Source organism: Zootermopsis nevadensis, unplaced genomic scaffold, assembly GCF_977971745.1.
Source record: "Zootermopsis nevadensis isolate Lab colony 2312 unplaced genomic scaffold, Znev_1.0 Znev_ptg000022l, whole genome shotgun sequence".
Taxonomy (NCBI): Eukaryota; Metazoa; Arthropoda; class Insecta; order Blattodea; family Termopsidae; genus Zootermopsis; species Zootermopsis nevadensis.
The window spans coordinates 20,618,929-20,641,143 of NW_028259154.1; the positions used below are offsets into that span (position 1 = coordinate 20,618,929).

The following is a 22,215-nucleotide window of genomic DNA, read 5'->3' on the forward strand; positions in this document are numbered from 1 at the left end:
TAATGAGATGAAAAGGGTGTAGAAGGAAATGTTCGTGGCATTATTTAAGAAACTACCCTGACATTTGCCTGGGAGGACTGAGGAAAGCATGAAAAACCTAAGGCAAGATAGCTGGTCTCCATGCAAGATTTGAACTAGGGTCCTCCCAAATCCAAAGCTGGTGTGCTAACCACTGACCTGTGATGTTCAGTGACAGTTTGTGATGGTTTGTTTTCTCTATAGTGGTAACTTTCTTCTCCGATTGCTGGTTTTTGATTTATGTTCATATACATGTGTATTTTCATGAATTTTTATGTTTATTAAAATGTGGTACATAAAAATGGTTTTTCTTAGCAGATTAAGTGTTGTGGACAGTAGTAATAATTTTCCTCGTTAGGCATTCAGTGACCATAGTAATGTTTGTGATTGTTAGACTTTTTATTATTCAGATTTTAGGTAGACTTTTAAGATTCAAGAACACATTTAAAGCATTTACAGCTCCCCCTCAATTACATATCTTTAATTCCTATATGAATTAACTCTGTCTTGCACCAACATACTAGAACATAGTACAATTTGCTGGTTTGATACCATGAAGTAAATTATATTGGCAAAGGGTTAAGTTACATTATGAATTTCAGGTATTGGCACATGACCTTGATAGTGATGTTAATGGGAAAGTGTCCTATTCTATTGCAAGAGGAGACAGACATAAACAGTTCTCTATTGATGAGAAAACTGGCTACATTGCAGTTGCTGGAAATCTGGATCGAGAAATGGTATCTTTCTTAGGTTTAAAGATTTCTAATGATGTGACCCATGTATGTAGTTGTTCTGTTGAACTTCATCCACTGTGTCAGTGTTTTTATGTTGATGTTTTGGAAGTTGGTTCTTCTTCTGTTTCCAAGTGAACAGTTGAAGGATAAACTCCAATTTTGTTTGGTATGCTGGTGGTATAGCTAGTCTGAAACTTGGCCCTCTGCTGAACCATGAAATTTTACACAGAAAAAAATTAATGGTGGATGAAGTTCAGCAGGATAATTACACATGTGGTATGTTCCTTATTGTACCAAGTAATAAGTTTTGCTTTGATGGTCAGTTGGGAAGTAGAAGAACTGCAAAAGGTAATACATTTATGTTTTCAGCTGTACAAGTGTTTCATAAAAATGAACTGAACTTGGAACTTACATAAAGTTTAAAATCTAAACTGTTCTTAAACACTGAATTATTAGTAATTATTTATGGGTTTGATATATGTATAATTGTCATAATGCTTAAAAAAATTAATTGTAAAATTTTTAACTTACATGTCATCCATGTCAGTTATTATTGACACAACAGACACAGCTGCATATTATTTTAGTCTGAAGCTATTAAAACCGAAAGTGGATACCCTTTACATTCATCTGAAATACATTTATTTGTGTTGTTCTGTAAGAGTACTCTTCCAGAAATCTAACTGATGTGTAATTTTGTAACAGGTCTCAAGCTATGTGTTGGAACTCCATGCTCGTGACAGTGGCATTCCTGTGCTGTTCAGTTTTGTAATGGTCAATATTGAGATATCAGATGCCAATGATAATCCTCCTCTTTTCTCTCAGTCTAACTACACTGCCATTGTTCAGGTGAGTAAACGGTGGCATCTTCTAGATTCAAAATATAAAGGGAATTTCTACTAGAACTGCGAGAACTAAACTAGTGTTACAGTCAGTAACATTTTGTAATTTTTCTTTAAGTTGTTACTTGTTATTTATCTTTTTCTTGTTAGATATTTGGTTTCATTAATATTGCTCATGACTCTCTTCAGTGGTGGTGCTATGACATCCTTCTGTTGTCCATTTTACAGGAAGACAAACCTTTGGGCTACACAGTACTTAAGTTCCTAGTAACAGATGCTGACACTGCTCCAAATGCTGCCCCATATACATTTGATATCCGTTCAGGCAATGAGGGTGGTGCATTCCGACTGGAACAAGATGGAATTTTACGAACAGCAATGAGATTCAACCACAAGTTCAAGGAAAACTACCTGTTACACGTCCGAGTGTTTGACAATGGAACACCTCCTCTGTACTCTGATACATATGTAGTTGTCAAGGTAATCACTGAATTTAAATTGCTGTACTTTGTGCACCTGGAATACTGCAATGATATAGTGTCACAGTGGATTATAGTTTTCTGGGTTATGATGCCTCTGAAATATTAGTAACCATCGTATGATACTACATAGCATCACAACCCAGAAGACCACGATTCAAATTTTTGCCAGTAAGAAAACCTCTGATCTCATAAATAATTGCTGTTTTTAGTGTATTGCATGCATTTCTACAGGCTGATACTGGGAGGTTTAATAACATTAATAAACAATTTGTATGAGTGTACTAAGTGGTCCCTTTATTGATTAAGATTTGCTCTGTTTGTTTCCAGGTAATTGAAGAATCACAGTATCCACCAGTGGTAACACCTTTAGAGATTTCTGTGAACTCATACTTGGATGAATTTCCTGGGGGCATCGTAGGAAAGATTCATGCATCTGATCAGGATCAGTATGACACACTGACATTTGGGCTGGCTGACACAGCAGCTAGTGCTGTAGTGCTGAACCCAGCATCTGAACTGTTTGAAATCGATCGAACTGATGGCACCCTTGTTGCTCTACCTCGATTGGATGTTGGTGAATATCGTATAAATGTGACTGTCTCAGATGGAAAGTTTACATCCCACAGCATCATTAAAGTTTCAGTGGAACTAGTATCAGAAGAAATGCTGCAACATGCAGTCATTGTACGTTTTAGAGATGTTAGCCCTTCAGAGTTTGTCCTTAGTCATCGTAAGGGCTTCATTAGGACTGTGAGGAATGCCCTTGGGGCACGTGCGAAAGATGTAGTCATTATCAGTGTCCAGCCAAGTGGACTTTCAATGGGGAAAGTAAGATCCAAGCGACAAGTGGCAAGCCGTGATCTGGACGTACTGTTTGCAGTGAGAAAGCCTCAGCAGCCAATGGCACCAAGTTTAAGTTTTCATTCAGCTGATGCCATTCGTAAAGCTCTGACGCAACATCTGGAGGCTTTGGAGCAATCAACTGGACTTATTGTAGAAGAGATAGTTCGTGATAAGTGTACTGCTAAATACTGTACAAATGGCGAATGTAGAGATCATATTGTACTTGACACTTCAGTTGCTGCTACACCTATTGCTACAGATGTGACCAGCTTTGTATCGCCACGGCATCAGCATCAAATATTGTGTGACTGTAAAGAGGGGTATGCAGGTAAGCTGCTGTATCCATTTTGTTTGTATTGCACTGACAAAAGAAGAAAGTTGTCATAGTGAAACACTCATTTTGTTGGATGGTGTTCATTACTGAGAAAGTTATGTATTTGTAAAATATATGAATCCTGAATATTATCGCCTTTTACTGGCCATGAAAAATGTAAATATTTGTTTTCTGTCACAGATTGTAGAATGTGTGTGATTATGTTTTGATACAGTGTAGTTTCAAAGTTCAGTTTAAAGGTGACATTATTTTGTTTCAGGAGAACGGTGCGAGATCATTGTGAATGAGTGTGCCCGCCAACCTTGTCCAGTATTTAAAGTCTGTATACCTGATGCTTCAGTCCAAGGCTATTCCTGTCAGTGTCCGGAAGGATTTGCGGGGAGTACTTGTGACTTTGACATTTCTAAGTGTCATGATCAATCATGCTACATACCGCGTAATCCAGTGTCCTTCACTGGCAAAAGTTATGCTCAGTATCGGGTTGACAAGTCACTTGTGAAGAAGACACTTGAAGATCAACTGAGTTTGTCGTTACGGATACGCACCATGCAACCCACAGGAAATCTCATGTATGCTGCCGGGAAATTTGACTATAATATCCTAGAGGTAATAATGCTTTTTGTGTTAAATATGTGGAATGTGGTTACTCAAAGAATAATACCTAAATTATGAAGAACATGGTTTACAAAATTGTCACTTACATGGAAAGGAAAACATTTTCATACCACTGAGTATTATGCATTTTCTCTTCGCATGTATGATAATTGTTGATGAACCTTCGGGCTACGTAAGCCATCTAGTTATGTATGATTGAATCCAAGTCGCACAGAGGTGTGCCCAATAGCAATGTAAAAGCAAGAATAAAGCTAGGTATTTAATGAAATTTGAATATACAAGTATTCTCACTTTAAAGTTGAGCGTAAGTTATCTATCATTGCCATCCGATTCTGGGTGGACGGAGACCAAAATATTAATATGCATTGTCCAGAGGTATTTGTCATTCATGATTTTTATAGACATTTGAGATTTTTCCGTGGCCACTAATGTTGAGGGCACTACTACTGCTGCTGTTTTGGGTAATCCCTGCAGAAGTTATTGTCTTTTTGACCTTTCTGACTGATGCCTGCCATGGCAATGCTGAAGAAATACATTTCTGAGATGGGGCAACTGTGAAGCAGCAGCAGTGGGACTGTCTGTATTTGAATGTTAGACTGTTAGACCTTTGGCACAGAATTCCTTATCTTCAAAGAAGCTGAACCCCGGAGATTTCTGTCTTCTGGGTTGTTGCGCTGTGCAGTCTGGTCGATGTTGACCAACATTTCAGGTCATACTGCCTCCGTCATCAGGGCGATGAATATTCTTCATACTCACCGCTGTGAAAACCTCAAATCTTACAAGCTGAACCCCTTTGTTGATGTGTTATATGTTGTTTATCAGTGTTCGTGTCCCGACTGCACTGTAATGGTCTGTGGCTTATATTATTTGCTCTTTATTAGGGCTTCCCTTTCTTCATTACTCTTTAGGGCTCATAAGTTTCAAATAAGCTTATTCTAGTGGTCCAGTGTAGAAAATGTCTCCTACATAGGGTGTGGATACTTGTCCATGTTTTCCTTTCTTTTAAATTTCTTTTTAATTTTTTTTAAGGTAGTGGTCCATAAGATTTACTGTTTAATTTTAATTTTGGGAATAGGGAAAAGCAAGATTTCAAAGAAATTGGTTATACAAAGCTGAATTTGTTGTTACAGGTCGTAAATGGTGTGGTGCAGTACCGGTTTGATTTGGGCAGTGGCGAAGGGATGGTGCGTGTGAGCAGCGTGTATGTGAGTGATGGCCAGTGGCATGAGGTGCGCCTGGAGCGGGAGAGCAATACAGCTAGTGTTACTGTAGATGGCAAACATGTAGCACATGGCTCTGCTCCTGGAGTAAATGATGTATTGAACCTTCAGTCAGATGACCTCTACCTGGGTGCTGAAGTTCGACAACACCCAACTATATTGGGCTTTGAGGATGTTCAGCGAGGTTTTCGTGGTTGTATGGATGACGTTCGTGTTGCAAGAGTATCAGTGCCATTACACATGAGTGGTGCAAGTAGTGTTGCGGTGTTGCGTCGCTTTGCCAACGTGGAATTCAGTTGTGATCCCACAGTGGCACTCATCCCACCTGGTGTATGTGGTTCACAGCCTTGTTTGAATGGCGGAACTTGTACTGATATTGGTGGTGATTCATTTGATTGTCATTGTCATTCTCGATTTTCTGGGACTGTTTGCGAGAAGGACTCTGATCCATGTGCGTCATCACCTTGTCTGTATGGAGGAAGATGCCGAGCAGCAAGTGGTGATTTCTCTTGTGAATGTCCGCCTCGACTAGTGGGAAAACGGTGTGAGTATGGACGTTACTGTAGTCCCAATCCTTGTCGTCATGGTGGAGTCTGTGAAGAAGGTGATGTTGGGCCTATCTGCAAATGTCGAGGTTTTGCTGGAGAGCTGTGTGCTGTGGATATGAATGAATGTGAAGCTTCTCCATGTGTTAATGGTGGTACCTGCATCAACGAACCTGGCAGCTATCGGTATGTACACACAATTCTTTCATGTCTCCATACTCTGTAGTTGTTGGTATACTGTGCGTTATTTTACTCTTTAAGATGTTTCCACTTTATGTTGGTTGTTTGAAGCCAAACTTTTAGGAATCTGTTTATTGGAGAAACTTGCATAACAAGCAACTTTGACTCATACATACCTTTATTTTTGCAGTGTTTGTTTAAATCATCTGTTTGCAGTGTAGATAAGTCAAGGTTGGAGCAAAGAGCAGGGCATGTAATGCTAACAGTGGTCTCCAACCTTTTTGTGCCTACGGGCACATTTGAGAGTTTATGAGATCGTGGCGGGCACCAACCAATTAACAAAGCCAAATTTTCTTTTCTCTGGACAAATAAGATATGGACACCAAATAATCCACAAAACAACACGACGTTTAATGATACAAGAAACCAATCAAACCAAAATACGTACTTTTATGAGTACAATTATTGTTACTCAAGTGGGAAGTTAGTGCGATGTTTGGCGCTGCATTTCATCGGCCAGATTTTCAAATTTGAGAGTGTAGGATGATGTTGCTGCTCGCAAACAATCGTCAAGATGGGATTCAGTAAGTCGAGATCTGCGCTTTGATTTTATAATGTTCGTGGTAGAACGGCCTTCATTATTCAGTATAAACCTCTTTCCATACCTACGCTGGCACCCAAAAAAAGCCTTGGCGGGCGCATGGTGCCCACGGGCACCGCGTTGGGTACTAGTGCTGTAAATGGTACAGAAGTTGTGTAGAATAATTTCTTGGTACGTGATTTCTTGTGAAAGGGCCAAGATTGAGATGGGAAAAAAATATTAAAATTGGTATTGCAGAAATATGTTTGGATTGGAGTGAAGTGCTCAAAATTTGATCTGGTGGTGCACATGTGTGTTAATGGTTTGAATTTCTTAGTCGTAATGTTTGCAGGTCATTCAGTTAGTAACTTAGCTAGTCAATCAGTTTGTCAGTGAAATGCTGTTTATGTCTTTGGGAAGGTAATTAATTTTTGAATCTGTCCACAGCAAAATAGAAATGATTTTGTAAATATTCTCTCTTTCGTTTGCAGGTGTATATGCCCACCTAATGTAACAGGGCTTCACTGCTCAAATCCACTGCATTCCACATCCATCACATCCAGCATATACAATGTAACGTGGGAAGAGGTGATTGGCATCATAGGAGCTGTCATCATCCTGTGTCTTTTGGTCTTCCTGTTTGTAATGTATCGTCGTTTCCGAGTGAAACGCTCACGTGAAAGAGCCAACAATATCAACAATGAAACCCGAAAGGATATCAAGCTGAACTCTGCACGCCCAAACGACAATGAGTTCAAGCGTGGTTCCAAGTTGAGCAATTTGGAAGTCAGTCAGGTAAGGATCTATCACAAAGAACCTTATTTTTGTTAACTACCTTCTTGTTAGAATTAGAGTTTATGAACAGTTGTGATATCAGCCTGTATGAATGAGTGATAATGCAGTAGACTGAGTGCATGAAAAATTAGGTATTTATAAATATTTTATTAACATTATAAACACATGCACACACATACTTTACTGTAATTTGTGGACTTGGTTCCAGTTAACATAAATGTCTGTGTGTGCGTGCGTGGTAGATCATGTTGGTTTTTATATGCATGCTGTGTACGGATGGTTTTAATGTTAATGTACTGAATTTTAAGTAAAACTTAAAGAGTGATTTTTCTTGATATTGGTGCTTCACACCATACTACTTTGTTTCTTGTTCAGAATGATGTAAAAATCTAGGAAGTCATGTGAAACATTCTCCAATGGTGTACATATATTTCCTAAAAGTATACTTTGTTATTTTGCATACATGATTGGTTATGGTGTTAACTTATCGCAGATATGAATCTGTTCATTGTAAAGCTAATTAAAAATCTTACATGAGGAGACAGTAATAATTGAGCTTTTTAAAAAAAATATTATTATGAAACATGAATTTTCATGAGTCGCTACAAAATTATTTGTTGGTCCCTATCCTGAGCTAGTACAGTACAGTTCATATTCTTAAAATCTTACTGCCTTCTAGTTTTCTGAGGGAAATTCAAACTTGACTTGTAATTTTTGTTTGTTCTTTATAAACAATGTAGATCAGTATGTCATTTCTATGCATTTATATTGTGGGATGTGATAATTGTGTGCATGTCGGGGGGGAGAGTACCTCAAGAAGACTGCCTGATATGAAACAGGTAAGGTGATTTATTGACATACTATGATGAAAATTTTTGGATTATGTTTTAACCACCTGTTAGTAATATTTAGAGCAAACAGTAAGAAACAATAATAATATTGTAAAGTCGTGTTTAAAAATCCTCTTATGGTATTCACAGTGAACTTCTAGAAGCTCATATAAACTTGCAAGTAACAATACAAAATAAAACTGAGGAAAAAATCGATAGAGAACATCATTTTAAATATTTAAATGTTAATTTTGGTAATATTTAATAAGAATTTTATTGTGATTTGACTGACAAGATTTAAACAAATACATATAAAAGAAGTTCAATGGAAACCTTCACAGGGGTTATTACTAGAGATTTGATTGATGCAGTCACACAAAGTTCATGTATATAGTCACCAAATCTGAATATCTTATAGTAAAATTCATTAACACCAGTTATGCACATCCACGACACTCTTTGCCTTCTTCAGTGGTTTGGGGATGTAAAGAACATAAAGTGACATCAATAGTGGAAATAGGACGTTTCAGTATTTTCCATCTTACTGATTCCATTCCATTTGCAATGGGAATGGATGATCTGGTTTAGTGTGAACTTTTAACTTTAGGTCGATTTCTACAGAAATTTTCTTATGGTAAACAGTCCGTCATGGTGTTTATGACTGATCTCATGTAACAATGTGTATGATCCAAGATTTTAACCACTATATTATGTTTTGGTCACTGGCTGTAATTCCTTCATCAGGTGACAGAATAAGATAAAAGAATCCTAGTTTATTGTGTATCTAGATAGTGTGAAAAGTGCAAAAGATTGGCCATACACATTGTTACATGAGATTTTAGGTTCTCATGTTAATGTTGGTATTCTGGTGGACTTGTAAGCACAAGTCATAAGGAATTATTAGGCAGATGACCATAAATGACATTGTGTTACACCACTGTCAGAAATTTACAGACAATGAATGCCGACAGGAGGTTTATTACTATAACTGTTTTAGTAAAAGGAAAGCTAACCCTTAAAGCAACACACTTTGCTTTATATTTTCTGTAAGATCAAATGCAGTATTTGTGAGTATTTGTCCAGTTTGTATAAAGGTAGATTTTCAGCTCATAACTTGAAAAATATTCTGTGCTTGTTCTAGAAGTAACACAATCTAAGCATTAATATTGCTTAGGCAATGTTGATTTGATATTGCCAAACATATATATATATATATATATATTGGGAACAGTGTCAGTAAAATTTTATATGTGCTGAAATGTTTAGTGATTTAGAGGTGGTTCTGATTGTCTTATGCTAAGATTCTTGTAATATTGTTTTTCTGTTTTGCTATGCTGCATGTTTTCATACTTTTTTTCATTTACATTTATTTCATTAGTTGGAGCAAAATAGCAGCGCTGTCTGATTTATTCCAAGGTAGTGAGAGCAATTCATACAATTTGTTATTCCTAGTTGGCATATCATAAATTGTATATAATTATATAGGTTCATATTCTGATTCTTTGTACAATATTTAAGATCCAAAGTATTCCAGGTAATTAAACAGGGGAAATTTGTTAAAGAGTGTAACGATATGTGAACCTTACTTTTCTCCATAGTGGATAATAGGTCTGAAAATGCAGAATCTGAAGAGACATAATTCACATTATACTTGTATTTATGTAATTTGAAATTGTAATGTAACGTGGGGTGGCATTGCTACCCTGATTGTCAACCCTGATTTATTTGCTTGCTGGTTGGATTGTTAGGGATCATGTAATCAACCTTTAAGTCACGGATATAGCTCTTGAAATCCTCCCTCTGATTGTAGTTCAATTCACTGTCATCTTGAGGTCTGCAGATTTCATAAATGGCATCCACAACATTTTGTGGTGATGGAAAACCTTTATGTGTCCATCAATGTTCACAAATGGCTTCCAGCCCAAAGTGGCACTTTGGAACACTCCATACCACATTTCTAGTCCATCACCGAGTTTCAAAATTCTACCTCTTGGAGGAGTATAGAATGAGCGTCCAACTTGCACAAACCCATGCAAAGATGGTGCATTGCGCAGGACAACATCCACAGCCTGAATAGCTTTCTGTGGGATTTCCAGTGTACTTTCACTGCTCATATATGTAGAGAGGGATCCCAAATTAACTTGAGATGTGTATTTAATAGTAATCTCACACTGTTTAACCCTAACAGATTCTTGATCATACACCATGAAACTATCAGTTTTCTCTGGCAGCTCTCGAGTACTGTACAAGTTTTTCCTCCCATCAAAAGCTGGATATCGATCAGGAAAGTTTCTCCGCCTAAATTCTTCCATTGCACGTCTCAAAAGTCTTTTTGGAAATGGTGAAGGTTTAAATTCCACATCATAATGAATTGCAATTTTGTTCCGAAGCGTTGACAAGTCCAATGATAAATAGTTGGTTTCTACTACAGTTTTTCTTCCTTTAGTCCCACAACCTGCCCTATTTGGGATTTTTAATGTCTGAATTCCTTTAGTTATACCTGCAACATCAGCTTATCCAGTCTGTTGCTTTACAGTGCCTTTCTTCTTCACCACGTCAGAACCAGAATATATCAAGGGTTGACAATCAAGGTCTTATACCGTCCCACGTTACACTGGTGTCAGAAATGGTCAGTTACAGAGGTCTGCACTTACAGTCAACTCTCTACAACAACAACACACTTTGTGTCTCTGTTCTCTGTACACACACACACACACTCTGTCCTCCGAGTCTATCTGGTCCCTCGAGTTCAGCGCTCTTCACACACTTCGTTTACACATCGGCCCGTAGCACCCCACTGGACACACGCTGGCTCCTCGGCCGCCACGGTCCACGTACCCGATGCTCGCTCACGCAGCTGACCTGTCCATACTCAGCGTCGGCCCGTAGCACCCCACTGGACACATGCTGGCTCGTCGGCCGCCACGGTCCATGTACCCGGTGCCTCACATGTAGCCGACCCGTCCTTTCTCAGCGCCACACCAGACCTCTCGTTGGCTCCACTCTCTCGGCTCTCACGCACACTTCTCTTACGCCCAATTCACAGCTCTGTTCTTTCCACACTCCCTTTCCAACCACTCTTCAACACTCTCCCTTTCCAACCACCAACCAAACCAACCAAAAAAAGCTAACTGAGGGCGGAGGCCTGCGCAAGCGCAAGCATCGTCCCTACCTAGGTGAAACCATTCCTGCGCACAAGGCGCATTGCTAGAAATGGTAAACGGTCTTAATATAAGAACGGAAATTTTGCTAACGCTAACGGGGTTTCGTCGTTGCGGGAGCCTCGACCATTCAAACTGGGATCTGTTGCTGCTGATGGGAGGTTATCCCGTCAGGCAAGTTGTCCAAAGGAATTTGGTTGGTTGGGTCTCTGGGGTATGAACCCAGAGAGGGAGGGGCCATTTCGGCTGAAGGCCTCTGCGGCATGGGGGGAAGATCACTTCAGCTGATGACCTCCATGATCGGGGGGGAGGGTGGCGGGCCGTGCCCCTATTAAGTTATACCCTGGCATTCGCCTTACAACTGAGGAAAGCACAGAAAACCTCAGTCAGGGTAGCCGAGTAGTCTAACCACTCGTCGTGCCGACATTAAATTAGACATCCATGTTTGTGGAGTCCACATTTTGTGACTCTGTTCTCTCCTCAGCAAAGAGTGGCAGATGCACAAGGATTTATGACTTTAAATTTTATATGATAACAAAAAGTGATATTGAATTTCCATATATTAATTACACTTGTTCAAATATAACTATACACAGTTTGTGATGATCATTTGTTAAAATTGAAAAATGTGAAACTTACATGAAAGTAACGGGAAAGCTGTACTGCTGTTCCAACATTCCCCTTATTCAACTTTAATTCTTTTGCCTTGCTAAAAATTGAAAAGGCAGGAAAAAGCTTTTACGTAATTCAGCTTATGTTTTACTTAAGTGTTAAAGAGGAGAAAAAGAATCAAAATTTTGAAATTTTTATGACAAGTAAATGGTAAGTAAATGTAATTTGTAAAATGTGGAATTAAATATTCATTACTTATTATTGCTCTCTCCACCATCTTGAAAATTATGGCATGATATAATTTCTGTGAACTTGTAATTTTCTTCCTTTCTTGCTGATTGCAATTTATTATTGTTCTATTCTTCTTATAATTTGTGTTTGGTTTTTCTCTCTCAGTGTTGTTTTGTCTGTTTTGTTTGCAGGTTCCTCCCCAGTGCCCGCCCCGCCCTGCTTCCTACACCCCTAGCTCCAACAACGAGCCCACCCCATACAGCCATTCGGCTGCAGCTGTACTCAACAATCTGGATACTTTGCGGAGCTATGGCTCGGCAGGCGACGAGCTTGAGAATGTCCCCCCTGACTACCTTCGTAACTTGAATCGAAGTCCTCCCGTTGTGTTACCTGCTCCTTCATCCTTACCGCCTCCCGCCTCGGCCACCAGCGATTCGGACAGCATTCACAAACCTTCCTGGGCTGACAACACTACTGACCTCAATCACATGGGTACCTATTCCGACTCCAATAAGATCAAGAATGGTAAGTGACATGTGCCCCACCTGCTTGAGCTTAAATATATATAGTACTACTGCTTATGCTAATCGTAACTTTGTTATTATCTTAAGTTTTTTGAATTTTTTTCTTTAATAATCATTGGTTTTCAATGCTTAGTATGCTGTTATTATTTTCTTCAGTACTTCATTCATATGTTAAGGTAAGTCGATCAATATAAATGTAATGTATTCATGTATGTTACATGTTTATATTTGCATAAATAAATCTGTGTGTATGTCCATGGTTTATCACTGGAAAATGCTTCTTTTTCACATTTTAGAACAAGCCTGGTCAGTGTTAACCTGGCACTAATACGTTCTGCAGATAGTCATGCAATCTGTGCTTCATGTTACAGGAATGCAGACCAAAATTTACAAACATACACAGAAAAAAGTAAGACCATTAAGAAAGAAAACAAGGATTCTTGGCTTACGACATTTCCTTCACCTTATGTGCTTAATTGAAGTCTCTTCTGTGCGTTAATTACTTTCATTAATGTGACTTCAGTTTACTATTCTGCTGTTTCTGTCTTCTCTTCCTTCTACCATCTTTATCATTAAATGCCCCCTTTCATTTGTAGGTAGAATGAGAGATTCTGGTTAAAGAGATGTACAAAATACTTTTAAGGCATTATTAATTTACTTACATGACCACAGAAACACTGTAAATGTTTTTGAGAAATCAGGGACCTTACACTGTTTCAGACTTGAAGCGTCCAGTGGTTACAGATTTGTCATCAAGAGGAATGATCCTACCAACTGGAAAAATAGGTCGAGGGACTCAGCAGGGAGGGGGAACTTCGGTTACCTCCACCAGTTCTTTGGATGATGATCCTCATCTTGTAGGAGGTAAGTGTTGTGCAGTTGGTGATGGGCATCCATTTTAATTTGAGTTGAAGCTTGGTTGTTGTGAATAATTGTAAATGTCAGTACTTAAAAGCATGTGTGTGCAAGTATTTCAGAATACTAGCTCATGTAACTAATGTAACATGTATGTCTTATGTAGCTGAATTTATTTTGACTCTGCCATACTTTCTATGAGCCAGCATAGCTCAGTCAGTATAGTGACTGGCTATGGTCTGGACGACTGAGGTTTGATTCCTGACTGGGGCAGAGGATTTTTTCTTTAGCCTCTGCATCCAGACTGGTTCTGGGGCCCACCCAGCCTCCTATCCAGTGGGTACTGGGGTCCTTTACTGGGCGTGATGCTGACCACTTACCCCCATCTAGTGCTGAGGTCAGAATGAGTAGGAGCTGTACCTCCTCTCCCCCCCAAGCGTCTCCATGGCATATAAAAACATACTTTCTAAAGTAATTTTTATGTTGTGAGTTCTTTAATAGTATTAGAATTACTTTTTACTCCGTACATATCAGGAGGGTGTTCAGCCAGGATATTTCTGTAGAGGAATCTTTGTTTTATAACAATTGATCACCTGAAGCTAGGAATTGAACTCGCTTTAAATGTTGGTATATTAAATATGTCTCAGGCAATGGGCAATGTATACCTTAATTGTGATGTAACTGATCAGTCATTCGAGAATCAGTTACCTGTGTTTATGTATTCAGTGTTGTGGTAAAATTTCAGGTTACCACTGGGACTGTTCAGACTGGGTGAATCGCAGTCAGAACCCCCTCCCAAACATCACCGAAGTGCCAGGCAGTGAGGTGCCTGACTCTTCAAGTTTCCACAGTAATGAAAGTAATGAATCCAACACACATCAGGGCAATATGACAATTCCACCAGGTAAGTATTCTGCACACATGTCAACAAGAAGTTCCGGGGGGAAAACGTGTGACACCCACTTCCTTGAAATGCTTCATTCTGCTGAGACTAGCACGAACTAAAAATTCATAATTATGCAGTTTAGTAATTCATTTATGTTAATGTATTGGGTGAGATGAAATGGTTAATAGAATGTTGAAGCATCTAGTTCAGTGAGCACTAACGTAATGTAAAAGTGACCTAATAAGTATTTTCAACTTGAAAAGAGTTGCTGTGCTGTATTATTGTTGAGGATATTAGCTTTGATACATATAAGATGAGATCTATCTTATGGTTTCATATCTTTTTTTGCAGGAGTGCTTGGACCTGTAGATCCAGCACGGGACATTGAGACACTGAATGAGGATCAAGAATCAGAATATGTTGGTGACTCAGAATGTGGCACTGAATATGATGAGGGGGGTGGAAGCCCAAGCCTTCTACATCATCTGCATCACAACAATCTTCGTGACAGTGGAGGAAGTGGTGGGGAACAGGACTTCCATTTTCCTTCAGCTGGAAGTTATTTACGCCATCCCAACACCTACCTTCCACGTTACAATATCAACAGTGAAACGGAGACCAATGGTGCCCAAGATGACTCTGAAGAAGATGATGTGGAGCCTTACGGATTCCCAAGTAGCCGGCGACATCACCATGATGATGAAGATGGCTCTGTCATTACAGTTTTAGGAGAAAGAGCCTCGCTACTTGGAGGTTGCACCAGCAATAGTGACCTTTCAGCTAATTTCTGCGATCTGGACGATTCAGAATGCGAGGGCTCTGAACTGAAAAAACTGAACCATCGGCAGAACTGGGTACCAACAGGAATTACTCAAACTTCGGTGTGACAGGGGGTGTTTTACCAGGCATCATCTGCTTTGGTAAAGGATGACATTTGACACGAGCATATCACACTGCATGATTTCACAACCAGTCATATGTAGTTGCAGCGGGAGATTCAATCTGTGTTTGTTGTAAAGAAACGTAGAAGTCATCATGGTGAAATTAAATGATTCGTTATATTCAGAATCATTTTGAATGCCTCTTAAGATGTCAATAAGGAGTGGGAGTGCATAGAAATAACATGGGTATGAGCTTATGTGGTTCTAACAGAATCAAATGAGCATTGTACATGGTTGAATTTTGCATTATGGAATATGTTATCAAGTAAAATGTATTTTTGGAAGGTATTCAGCAAAGTATCAGGGTGTAAGATTTCAGCGAGCTGAATTATGACGCGGCTTTTATACAGTGATCAAAATAAATATTATTGTGCCATGTATTTATGAGTGTCTTCAAGGGCTGAACTTTGGGTTATAAACACTGGTCCTTCCCTTGCTCCACCCTAAAACATAGCCAATGCATTATTCATATGGATTAGTGCCATATTTCCATGTTACTAATTACTTTGTTATGTTAAAAAACACTGTCAATACAAAAGAAATCTTATTTTAAGAGTTATATACTTTTTATTAATTAAAGTGCAACAAATTGTATGCAGATTTGCTTGTGTGGTCTGTCATCTTGTGCTGATAGTGAAGGAAAATGTGACTTCAGTGTGTATATTATCTTGTACAGTGCTTTGGTGCAGTTAAATAAGTTAATTACAACTTATTATTATTTAATGTGGGATTTATTTTATTTTTTTAGTTAAAAGACAATTGTAAAGTTGCCTGACTTAGGGCCTGTCACCAGTTCAGGGCATAGTTTGTTGGCATGATTGACGCTATATTTGAGCACGAACTTCAGCTGAAGATTGAACTTTCTACAATTTTGTATATTGGGCAGTCAAGGGAGAGTGAAGCTTTGTTTCTCCAAGTGCTATAAGTAATATGTGCAGAAATGCAAGCACAAAACATAAAAATATCTAACTGTGATCATGGACCATGCCTCTTGCCAGAAACTCATGATTCAGATGAAACCACCTGAGTTTTGAGTTGTTTTGGTGCTAAAGTAAAATTTATGTATATTAAATAATACTGCAGGAGCAAGGCAAATATAGAATTGATTTAGAGTTTGGTTTTATCTGATACAAATCTCTTTTGAAACTTAATTATTACTTGAAATGTAACATCTAAAAGTAATGTCTTTAACCTTTATCAGTCATGTATCATGGCGTTCTTGAGTTCGTGCATTACGGTAGCATACCACTAAAATATTTAAGCCCAGAGTTAAATTGGCCAGCAGGGGATATAAAACCCTTATTTTCGTATGATAAAGGTTAAAATTAATAAGTCCTGAGAGGAACATGTTGAGGTTATGTCTCTCCTCCCCTCCTTGTTGTATACTAGATGAATGCAGTTAGTTTTTTATGACCTCTGGTTCAGCCACATTGATGCCTTACACCATGTCTGAATGAGAAAAAGAGAGTTCCACTCTGCTCACATCGAGGAACTGCTAATATCAGACTGGAGGACATTGAAATAACTTCATAAATCTACTGTATTTATTTATCTGTATGTCTCTTGGAGTTTTCTTTTGAGCTGTCATTTATACCGAGGGATTGATCTTACTTCATTGTACTTGAGGTAATAATAACCACTGAGCCTGTCTCATAGAAATAGTTGATTTTTTTTTAGAAATTGAATGCACGTGTGAAAAAATTAATCTTGGTTCTGATCAAGCCATAACATTATTTATGATTCAAAAGAATTACGTAGCATAAGGTATGCAGATTTATGAATGATGTTGCATGAAATCAGTGAGTATGTATCCAACAAGGCATTTAGAAGTGTTATGTAATCGTTCTCAAGCGTGAATGTTAAATAAGACCACAGATACATATTTTTCTACATAACCTCAATACTTGTTTTGCCTTACAAGAAGATTGGTGTGAAGACTTTTCTTTTTATTATCAGATTTTATTTTATTTTTTTTGTTTGACAGCACAAGTTGTGCCAACTGTAATTTAGTGTACATCTCACATTGCGGAGATTCCATTTAGCATTTTTCTTGAAATCTGATTTTCTCAGCACAGTTACGAGCATTTAGCTGTAGAGGCGCGTCTTTCTGTTCATATTTATTTACTGAAATTTTATTGACTAAGTAAGTGCATTTTAAAGAAAACTTAGACCATGGCTAAACAGTGGTTTATGTGTCTGTGAGCATATTTCCTACCTATTTAACTATCTGTAATGATTACAGATTGATGAATATTTATATTTATATTTGTGGACAGTTACATCAAACAGTGCTGTGTTTCCTGTGTTAATTACCTGAACAAGAAAACTTTTCTTGCCAATCTGATGCATTTTTTAAAATCCGAGTTCCTTTCCGAGGAGTCTTTGTCTTTTATATTTGTACTCTATAGTTAATCGTTGTAATCAGCCGTGATTTGTATTCTGACGATTATTTCTAGTTAAACATGGACCTGCCTGCTGAGTAACCGCTAATATTTGTCATGGAATTTGAAGGTTTTTGAGTTCATGAGGAATTTGGGGGGTCAGAAGTTGCAGATGGCTGTGTTAGGAAGTTTAGGCTTCATATAAATTATATTTTTCTGAAGAAAAAGTCTAGCTAATCTTTGTGATCTCTTATAGGGTAGAATGTATTCTGTTTTTTTAGTTCTGATGGATTTTGCCCTAGAAGTTGGCTGGAGCCATTGGGCAATGGCAATTCTTGGTACGACAACTTTTACAGCAACGTTTTTAATATTTGATGATGGTATAGTGAAAGTGCAAAAGATTGGTGTGATTCTCACTATTACCAATGCTGTCTAAGAGTTTAAGGTGGTTAAATAAAAAAGTCTTGTCTGTTTTTCTGCATGTTCACATTTATAAATGGTAACCTACCGCCACGGCGGTCTAGCGGTTAGAACGCTGGGCTTGTAATACTGGGGTCCCGGGTTCGATTCCCGGTGGTGCTCAGATTTACAACTTGTGTTGGGCAAGGCCGTGGTCGAGGCATCACGGAGTTTTCCTCCAGGGTTTCTCCGTGGCATCCCAACAGTTACTCCACTTTCATCATCTCGTAAAAAAGGGGGTCACAGCAGGAGCGTTAAATGTCGCGGTCCTGATCGAACCCATGTACTGATGGGTCGTGAATCCTGCTAACCACCAATGCACATCATGCTGAATGGTGCGTACTAGACACGAAAAAAAATGGTAACCTGGATGTCATCATCATTTATTTAACTTAAGATACCCTGTAATTAATCTGATTCTGTAACAGAATAAGTTTGGTTATAAATGTGATTTTTATTTTGGACATCGTTTCTATCGTGGTGGCTGGAAAAATCCAAAATAATAATCATATTTATGACAGCATATCATCAAAAACATTTGGATTAAGTCTGATTAATTATGTCAAAACAGAGTTTGGTAATGCAAAGAAGGGCTCAGTGGTTGTCATGCTGGATACATGCATTGTGATATGGACCAAACTCAGGAATAGGCAGCCCCTCACTCAGGTGTGCGCAGCAGTTTCTAAAAAAAAAAGAGAGTTATTTATGGCACTGAAGCTACATATCTTGCATGGTCCTCTTTAATATTTACCCATAATGGGTTAGATAACTGAATAATACTACTTCCTCATCGACCAGCCTAAAATTTGCTTACTTTGTCTTGTGTCTATTTTAGGCTACATGTATATACATACTAAGTGGAATTTCATTTCAAAAGAGGAAGATGAGTGCTTTTTAAACATTTGTACATAAAGTGTGTTGATAATATATTATTGTATTTTGAAGTATGTGTGAGTTCTTATTACAAAATCACTTCTAGAATTTTATGTATTTTATTTGCCTTGCATTCCATTTTCTTGCTAATTTGATACAACAGAAATGGAACCCATTATTGGTATTCCTCTGCCGGGTTGGACACCTGTTTGCTTCTGCCGACTGAGATTAGATCGATCAGGCCTTAGGAAGATGGATTGCCCCCTTCCCCCCACTGGGGTAGGCCACTTCTGGGTACTGCATACCCTGGGGACACAGATATTGCTCCCATGTTTAATTCCAACTGGGATCTTTTATTTAACCCCTTGCCTATTCATTATTCGCTGTCATCCTCTCATTCGATGCTATACAGACTGAACTACTGAAAAGGCGTCGTAAAATAACTCGTTTGGCGTGATATGGCAGGACAAGATGATAATAACAATGATGACAATTTGTAGGAACATAATTTAATCTGGGTGAGTGGAATCGGAAAAATGGGTATAAAAGTATGAAATACTTGTTTCTTTCCATCTGTTCATTTTTATGTATTTCTCATCTTATAATATTTTCTTTTCAGTATTTCTTGCAAAAAAGGCTACACTTCTTACTGTCATAACAACGTTAATAATTTTAGGTGGATTTTAGACTGTTTTCATAAATACACGTAATCCATCATGCTTCACGATATTTTCATATAACACGTGATCGTACGATCACAACCAGCTTGTCTGTGGTAGCGGACTGAGTTGTTTGTTCGCGGTCGCTGTGTGCTCGTGGGAAGAACTGGGTAGCGAAGAAGTAGTCAGATTTTCCGACAGTAATGGAGTTTCAAAATAAAGTGAGGTAAAGTTAACATTATACAGTCATTAATAAGAAACGTCATCGTATCTTTCCGCAGATCCAAGTTCTGTAAATTATGTTATTGAGTGTCAGCCTGTCTCTTGTCTTGTGTATTTACGAGCTGCACGAATTTACTATAAATGTAAAACTAACCTCAAAATACTAGGAACCGTAAATAATGGAACAGTATAGCTTTATTGCAATAAAATGATTTTCGCCCCATGTTGTGTGGAAGCAAAATGATGTCAAATTCATAACAGTTGTTCATAAACGAATGAGTTATGAAGGCACGCCATGCTTGAGGAATGACGTCACTTTGCTTGTATATTGCAGTAGTGGTAGAATTGGGGGAACCAGTGGGCCAGCGAGCTTTCCTGCCATTACTGTTTTACAGCAGTGATATTAATAGTCGCTTACATGCGAATTATTTGTTAGTAATAGGCACAATTACACAAGCCGCGGAAGGTGAATGTTGTGTAGATGTTTATTTCGAAGCCACTCAGCAGTCTTGAATAGTAATATTATTTAATTCATTCGTGCGCTTGAAAACAGCCAAACAAGGCAAAGTGCAGCCAATCACTAAAAAGTACAGTTGGAGAAAAATAATATATAAATGACGTAAAAGATTAAGAAATAAGATTACGTCAAAAAACCAAATAAAAAGAACGCGGTCAAATATACTGAATGAAACCCGCAAGGAATAAGAGGTGAAGTTTAAACATTATTTCGGCTGAATTTCAACAGTAACTACATTTATTAAGACACGAGGCACGTGAGTTGAAAGCCAACATAATTCAGTCACCAGAACATTTAAATTACATAATATACATTATTTCACATTGTAGGAAAATACAGTTGTTACATTTTACATCACAGTAGGCTACTTTATATACCATATACTTGTCAGTATTATAGACACTTTTGTTTTAAATAAGGGTTTTCCCTTTCACGTAAGTTTGTCGATATATCTTTACAGTAATGTCGCTTTTATTCCCGTGATGTTTGACGTCACCACAAGACGGGAGTAGAGCCAATTATCGAAACGTCACACTGATTTGCTTCTGTTGTGTTTAATTAAATATTTACCTTTAATAATGGACAGAGCCCATAGTCTATAATGAACTAGCAAAGACAAAAGATAACATTTTCTTGTATTTGGGCATATTTATACATTTCTAAAAGTACGAATTAGTTTGCATCTTAGGGAATTGCAAGGTAATTTAATCTGTTTGATTGCATTTTATGTGTGCGGTTTTAATCTAATAAGCTTAATAAACGTGAATTTTGTGAGATATTCGGGGACAATTACAGATCCATCTTCGCTTTCACATTGCTCTGCATATATTGGATTACGTCTCTCCCCGACAGAATATCTAATCTTACTGTTTTCAAGTGTCTTCCATTTTATGGTTTTCTTTAAAAGTAGTTAGGTTACTGCTTTCTGAATGACTCCTATATCAGAACTAAGATCATTGTTTACAGAAACTGTGTTTAATGCAGACTGAGGTGTTTTTTTGTTAGGTTTTTATAGGAATTCCGCAGATAAATTGCTATTGCAATGAATTTCAGTATGAACGCCAACATGGAAACTATTTTTCCACTAAGGTTTCGAAATGTAAAAGAAGATTACGTCCCCAAGCAGCCCTTCATAGTTGGGCTATGATAAGGACAGATTTTTATCCTTTCCGGCAATGAGAAGGTTTTTATTACATTACGTTTTTTTCTAGAATTAAAGTAGGACTGTGTTTTTTGTTCGCCTTTATGAAGTATTGTGAGACGTCCTTATTAGTCCAACACGTCTTTATCTCTAGTAGTTTACAATGCACAATTTTAAATTTATTTTATCAAATGGTTTTAGTAATCCTAATTTAGGTTCAGTCTCAGCCTTACGTGCACATTTTTTTCTCGCATACGTCATCGATACAAATATTTTACTGAAATGTACAGTCTACGTACGCGTAACCAAAGATAGCTTCGACTCAATTACTTTTTAATAGCGCACAGGGTTGTCCAATATTTAATGAAGGCAGTACGTATAATAAATTTTAATTACAGAGTAACGACTATTCTATCTATAATATAGTCGATACGTTATAATCTACTATGTACAATTCGTTATGTATAAAAGGCTGTGGATAATAATTACAAAATATTTTACATAAATTACAACTGCAGGTGTGAAATCAAAGACACGTCTTTATAATTCCATAAATAAAATTATCTCTAGCAGTAATAGTATCTTAGCCGCCACCATCAAAGACTGCTCTGAATGTAGAAAACTGTTACGTCAGAAATATTTCAACTTCAGAGAGTGAGGAGGCTGTACATTTTAAATGTTGCAAAAGCTCGACATGGTGATCGAACGTAGTTATCGGTGGTGTTGAAAATA

The 22,215-nt window shown here is 37.9% G+C and overlaps 2 protein-coding genes across 11 annotated transcripts in view; both read left to right on the top strand.

The window, feature by feature from the left end:
* Positions 1-19,018, top strand: part of kug (FAT atypical cadherin kugelei) — a 488,225-nt gene extending 469,207 nt beyond the window's left edge. For all 8 annotated transcript variants that reach the window (XM_087353699.1, XM_087353698.1, XM_087353702.1 and 5 more), the window contains 11 exons: positions 621-758; positions 1,461-1,604; positions 1,826-2,077; positions 2,407-3,250; positions 3,516-3,862; positions 5,002-5,822; positions 6,888-7,191; positions 12,217-12,550; positions 13,270-13,413; positions 14,150-14,308; positions 14,642-19,018. In XM_087353699.1, the coding sequence (XP_087209825.1) occupies positions 621-758; positions 1,461-1,604; positions 1,826-2,077; positions 2,407-3,250; positions 3,516-3,862; positions 5,002-5,822; positions 6,888-7,191; positions 12,217-12,550; positions 13,270-13,413; positions 14,150-14,308; positions 14,642-15,177 (4,023 nt within the window). In that variant the 3' untranslated portion in view covers positions 15,178-19,018. The remainder of the gene's footprint in view (positions 1-620; positions 759-1,460; positions 1,605-1,825; positions 2,078-2,406; positions 3,251-3,515; positions 3,863-5,001; positions 5,823-6,887; positions 7,192-12,216; positions 12,551-13,269; positions 13,414-14,149; positions 14,309-14,641) is intronic.
* Positions 19,019-19,715: 697 nt separating this feature from the next.
* Gycalpha99B (guanylate cyclase 1 soluble subunit alpha 2) overlaps positions 19,716-22,215 on the top strand; it is a 332,598-nt gene continuing 330,098 nt past the window's right edge. The window contains exon 1 of one of the 3 annotated variants that reach the window (XM_022085005.2): positions 19,716-19,829. The gene's annotated coding sequence lies outside the window, so the exon portion shown is untranslated. Of the gene's footprint in view, positions 19,830-20,173; positions 20,599-22,215 lie in introns of those variants that run through there. The other 2 variants (XM_022085007.2, XM_022085006.2) reach the window with 2 other exon arrangements.